We start from the raw sequence: 6,000 nt of genomic DNA, 5'->3' as shown, positions 1-6,000 counted from the left end.
CATCTCTACAGCTCCACACAAACACAGGATAAAGCCATCAGGGTATACAGGATAAACCCTTTATCTTTAATCCTTTTGTGAATGCAAAGCTGGAATCCATAAGTCCATTATCAATCAATCGGCGGTGTGTTTAATTTAAAACGCGCAGCAGCAGTAAATAATAATCGAGCCAGTAATTAATGGGAACATAATTCCAGGGGAAATTGAGCGAGATTACATGATTCATGCATTATTTTCAATATTTACATAATTCCGATACGGCTGGATAAAGCATCACGTTTCCCGACAGCTTTGCCCGCTCTCCCATGTTTGCTTTAATGGAAAACGTTGTCAGGGACTTAAATGGAAGACAATAAGTGCCTGAAAACTAAAAAGTGCCTGCTGACGTTTGTGCAGATGGAAGGGATGTTTAAGTCTAAGCAAGCAAGATCACCGCCCCGGGAGCCAACACAGGTACTTTTCAATTAAATTGCCTGCCTACAGACGTGTACAAGGACGAGGATTCGAATTTTCCGTTTGTTTTAAGAACCCTTCATTTATCTCAATATTTATCTGGCAAAGGAAGTCTGCGCTTTCAATGTCTTTAAACTTCGCCACGAACTCAAATTAGACATTTATTATTTAGTATTGTAAATAACTCGGTTATTTCAAGCATGGCGACTGGGGGCTTGACGATAACCATGGGCGTACATATTAGATGGCGGACATCTCTTTAAATTGTTCTGCGCCTCTGGAGCACGATCACACACATGCTTGGAACGACCCGACCAACGAGGAAAAAGACATACTGTGCGTTTCATTTAATTTGGCAAATGTTAACCAAATGTATAAACACCCATTACACGCACGATATGTTTACACATCCTATATCTATCCCGTATTTATTTACCTGTTTTACCCTGATGGGAAACAATTACATTACTGCCTCGAACGGGGAGCTCTGAGAACGAATTAAAGGCCGAATTCTCCCCCGGCTCCTAATTTTTTTAAAAGGCATTTTTAATTCCCCGAAACAGTATACAACAAATAACGAGCGGGAATGAAATTGAATATTTTACTTTACATTCTAAAACCTCGGTATTTTATTCATGAAATAATTAACTTGGAGTGGAATTTCAAAGCAGGTAAATACTATACATAACCAACTGCCCTGAGAACTACTGCGGCTGCAACGGTTAAGGCTGAAGCCTTTAGGACCGCTCCAGAGTTGCATAAGTTGCTCTCGCACGTGTAGCAAGAGGAGATGGTACCTGTGGAGGCACCTGTCACTTTTTGGTTCACAAAATCGCAGGCTGTGGAAATGCTCCTGGTATATTTGGGCACGCAGCCTCTGTAGGTCAGCGTCTGCCCGTTTTCATCTGGAAAAACCTATTAACAAATCGGAGGAGGAAAAAAATGTTACTCACCATAATTGGCCTTAACGCAAGCAAACTGAGTAGTCTCATCAATCTCTCCTTTATTGAAAAACTCCCAAATTTTTCTGTTAATGTCGAAAAATCTTGCACTGGTCTTAGTGCTGTTGGCTATTGCGAACGTTTCTATATCGTCTGAGTTGCCTGCAACTGTCCCAAAGTATTACATGTCCAACAGAAAATGTCTGTACTTACTGGAAGCCAATTGCGAATCATTAACAATTAATTTCGCATTAGAATAAGTCATGGCGTTTTTGTACAAATCGAAACAACTTGCAACAGCTCCAAGCCTGGAATCGTAGGTGTCCCCGCAAAATGGGCTGTTGCAGTGGTAACATTGAGTTACGAAACCTGAAACTGCAACACGTAATAAGTTAGCAAAGAGTTAAACGTAAACTAATGGATTTACGCCGAAAGTTTGAATAGTCCTGAAGGATTAAAAATGCTCAAAGTTGGCGAAACTCACCTAATCCCAAAGTGCTAAGGATGAGATTGGCGCTCAAAGTCCAGGCGAGGATTTTCAGCATTTTGTGGGGCCCAAAGAAAACACTTTAGAGTTGGTTTAGTTCAATATTTGACATGTTTTACTACACCAGAGAAAGTAAGCGAGTTTTTACTGGTGATTCTTATATATTAACGGTACTATCTTTATCAGACAGTGGTTAGGAAGATGACTTACTGCCGCACCCAGATTTAAAGGTAAAACTAATAGTGTTAATGACGGGTGCCTACTGAGTGACCATGTTTTGGGACTACGCTTAAAAACTGCACTTATTGAAATGTGGTTAATAACGGGTAAGAAATTCAGAAGCTCAGAAAATTACTTGTAAAGAAAAAGAAGCAATGAAACACTGACTCACTACATCTCAAATGGGAAGCACTTTGAGTTTAACGCAGTTAATCGGAGCTGCGCAAGCGACACGAAGGGACGGAGACCGTTCACGCTCCATGCGCTTTTCAAAATAATACAACACAGGGCGAATCTGAAGCACTAAACAGGTCTGCTCACCAATGTGTGTCCGTTTAACGTGACCCTTCGCTATGGCGTAAAAATATATAATTTGTGTCCGATCTAGCGGGAGTGACTGAAAATGCACATTTGATTTCAGTGCGGACGCCGCAGGGGTCTCTGACCAGATCTTACGGGAGATCAAGTGGGAATATTCCGTAAAAATGGCTTGGAAGTAGGGTGGACGTTGCAAGTGACGTTCTGGGCGAAATTTTTAATCACCTCTCTTTTACCCCTAAGAAAAACTCCTGCCCAGGAAAATTCACAGCCCTGGACCACCGCTCAACCTCACTCCTCCATAAGATCGACACCGTTTGTAAGTGAGTATGGTTCAAAATGCCGTATCTTTTTATCCACGTCATAAAATGTAACAATAGAGAGTCGCCTAATGGAAAAAGACAAGTCGCACAAATTTAATATGCTAAAAAAGGATAAAGATATCTTTCACCGTTTAAACATCACGCCATTTTTTGCACGGTTGCCGCTTAATTTGTTGACGTTTTGGTTTAAATTGGCGTTTTATACCGTTATGGTCGGTGTTCATCCACTTTGTCGGTAAAAATATGTTCTTTCGAGAACTAAAACAGTCTTCTTGGTTATTTATTATCGGTGTTATTATTATTGTTGGTACAATGCTCAACGTCTTAAAGCGTCGGTGTAAGGAGCTTGTAACACCCCTGCTACATAGTAATTTTGAAAAGATGTAGCGTCGCTGCTGATATGAAGCCTGTGACATGCATAGAAAGTTAAGTCATTTGAACCATAGTTCGAAGCAACTCCTCAGAGTCTTAAATCGGATACTTGCGATAAAAGAACATCAACTCTGTATTTAATCGTCCCTTTATGTAATGGGGTCAATAACTCAATATGTTTTACACACACTGTAAGTTTTTCGGTCGCATTACAATAAACAGGGAATTTTACGCACTTTGCGAAAGATGAATAGGTGTGCATTTGCTTAAAGCATAGTAAAATACCTATAAATATCTTACGTTCACATGACGTGTCCCCACATTTGGAAATATTTACCAGAACCCATAAGATAATAACAATTGCCCAATATTACCTATTTTGATGATATCATATCATCAATACTTTCCACGAGTATTTGCCTTCATGATTGAAAAATCAACCGCAATATAGCTGCGATACAAGACTGAGACAAAGGGCATTAAATAAAGTGACCGACCCTTCAGAACCATTTGTAGACCCTATCGGAATACTTGAAATAGTGTAGTGTCCATATTAAAGGACATTTCCGACAGCTATATGAGGAGTATTACAGGATAATATTTGAGCTGGGGTGGAAATGCTAATTTAATGGCGTTGTAATGGGGTGTAAAAAAGGGGCGAATCCAACGCTATTAAAACCCCGCTATGTCTTATCGAATAGATTTATAGATTCCTCCTTTTTTTCAATGTTTAAAACGCATTCCATAGTAAGTTTTAGGGTGTTACATACTTAGCTGGCGGGATGTTTATCTATTAATAAATTCAAAATCTTCGGTGTCATTTGCCCATAATGGACGGATGGCGTGTCCCATCAATACATTTATTGCCCCGCTTGAATTTGGTAAGTTCCCCAATTTAAACAAATTGCCTTTATTGTTTCAATGGTTGTCGTGTTTGTTTCAATATTGGCCGCTGTCGTGTTGACTCGGTGGTTTTTTGTGTATTTGAACACTGCCCATAACTATTTGGTTGATGGGAATGTTTGTTTGGAAAAAACTAATGCCCATCGATTTAATTCGCATGTCCGGCAGCCAATTATAAAAAATTCATAGATAAAACACAAACGAATATAGTCGTTGGGGGAAAAAAAGCGACATCTATTCGGGAAACTCGATTCCCAAAACGACTTCCACACGCTCTTGGAATTAATACATTTTGATTGCGTTATTAGAGAATATTGCTCGGGAATGACACCCGAGCATTGGGACCATCGATATATATTTTCCAGTCTGCAACGCTCTCCTCTATATGCAAATATGGACAAAATTGGAAAACTGTGTTCGGTTCGGATATCTTTTTTCTTGGTTTTCAGTCTCCAGGAGAAGACGAGTCGTGCAGATCTCTATCGAAGGTATTTAACGATGTCGGGTGATAGTTACCTAACTTATATGAAATTTATGTGGCTCCTAAGCGGGATATGTACGTCTTTGAGTTACGACGTACGTTGCGATCTGGGACCTGGATATAATACCTGCCTACGTCGAACAAACTATTAAACAAAAAAAAAGGTTTTTTGCATCATTTTTTGATGCTAATAACGACAATCACTCATACGCCTATATAAGAGATGCATACAAATAACTAACATTTGATCTTAACGCACCAAAACAGGAGTGTTTCGTCTATATTTAAAGTGTGTGAGTGTCAACGTGCTTGTCAAATTTCTTTGTTCTATTCGAACCTTCCTGAATCCTGAAACCTCATTAGGGTCAGCTTCAGCGAATCTGACGCCCTGGACGACATTTTCAACCACCACTCTCCAACAACCTCCACCACCTTCACCAAGAAAAATCGCCGATTAGGAAAATCCTGGCCTGTCGCCCACAGTCGTCGCCTAAACTCATCTCTCATGAGGCCAATGCTGAAACCCATATCTCTGAGTAGCAGAAAGAAGCAACAGCGCCGGTCTGAACTAAATCAATCTTCTTCTTATATTGGAGACTAGGTCCTGCGCACTTTGAAAATCAAATACTCCCATACACCCTTTTTTTGCCTCAAAGAAGACGCATTTAAAATGGGCACGGCGCGGTTTTGTGTACGACAGCGGTTCTCAAACTGTAGAGAGCGCTCCCAAAGGAAAAATGCGACAGATTAGAAAAAAACAATTATTGAATTTTTTTAACACACAAAAAAAATTATTCAAAGGTTCTAAGGAGTAATGGGTAACATGCGCGTGTTTTAAGTCGCACAACCTCTCTACATTTCGTTTCATATTAGAAATGATCACTCTGAGTTTATTTTCTACTTTAAGTTTATTTCTTTATTTAAATTTCAATGCAGCAAATGCAGAAAATCCAGGTTCACAAAGATAAGACGTTCGAAAAGGCAACAAAATCCTAAGCGCTTTGGCTTTTATAAAGGAGTAGTCCCTCGGAAGTTCAGTCAAAATATTTGTTAAAAATTTGATTTTTGTGAGCTGCTTGTTGAAACATCTATTGGAGGTTCTTGAATAAATTCACCCAACGCGGGAAATATTTTAATTTCTTGTCCCCTAACTGCGTTTTTTTACAGAAAATGTATACATATACATCTCTTCCCTGAAGCTGAAGATTAAGTGTTTCAAGCTTTTTAAAAATATCTTTTAAATAAGAAAGCTTTAATAGAAATAAACCTGTCATAAAATTCTACTCAATGCTTGTAACCTTCCTTTCTTAGAAATCTCGCTATTTTTCTTCTTCATCTTCTTTTGTAGTTCAAAGACACGTTTGCCCACCTTACCGCCCGACAACCATCCGAGAAACGCGAAATTGTTTGATTTAAAGCGGAGGCGCCAGCAACAACAGTTTGAGAATCGCTAGTGTACAAGATATATGGTCACACCTATGGAAAAACTGAAAAAAACCTGTC

At 39.4% G+C, this 6,000-nt stretch overlaps 1 protein-coding gene across 4 annotated transcripts; it reads right to left on the bottom strand.

The window, feature by feature from the left end:
• Positions 1-1,040: 1,040 nt before the first annotated feature.
• LOC136342330 (uncharacterized) lies at positions 1,041-2,060 on the bottom strand. 4 transcript variants are annotated; one of them, XM_066288010.1, is made up of 4 exons: positions 1,879-2,060; positions 1,608-1,769; positions 1,407-1,547; positions 1,041-1,358 (listed from the first exon to the last, which is right to left on the bottom strand). In XM_066288010.1, the coding sequence occupies exons 1-4, from the start codon at positions 1,937-1,939 to the stop codon at positions 1,132-1,134; spliced, it is 591 nt and encodes a 196-aa protein (XP_066144107.1). In that variant the 5' UTR covers positions 1,940-2,060; the 3' UTR covers positions 1,041-1,131. The 4 variants fall into 4 exon arrangements, with proteins under 4 accessions (XP_066144107.1, XP_066144106.1, XP_066144105.1 ...); XM_066288009.1 differs by having other exon boundaries at positions 1,407-1,556; positions 1,879-2,057; XM_066288008.1 differs by having other exon boundaries at positions 1,407-1,562; positions 1,608-1,763; positions 1,879-2,054.
• Positions 2,061-6,000: the final 3,940 nt, after the last annotated feature.

The sequence above is a fragment of the Euwallacea fornicatus genome, chromosome 12, assembly GCF_040115645.1.
Source record: "Euwallacea fornicatus isolate EFF26 chromosome 12, ASM4011564v1, whole genome shotgun sequence".
In the NCBI taxonomy this organism is placed as follows: Eukaryota; Metazoa; Arthropoda; class Insecta; order Coleoptera; family Curculionidae; genus Euwallacea; species Euwallacea fornicatus.
This window is presented reverse-complemented; position numbering and strand designations above follow the sequence as displayed.

Bases quoted from the DNA above. Each gene is read 5' to 3' on its own strand.
- LOC136342330 (XM_066288007.1), bottom strand. From the start codon at position 1,939: ATGCTGAAAATCCTCGCCTGGACTTTGAGCGCCAATCTCATCCTTAGC. The intron at 1,770-1,878 runs GTGAGTTTCGCC...TACGTGTTGCAG, and splicing joins CCTTAGCACTTTGGGATTAG to TTTCAGGTTTCGTAACTCAA. The intron at 1,563-1,607 runs GTAAGTACAGAC...ACTTTGGGACAG, and splicing joins TGATTCGCAATTGGCTTCCA to TTGCAGGCAACTCAGACGAT.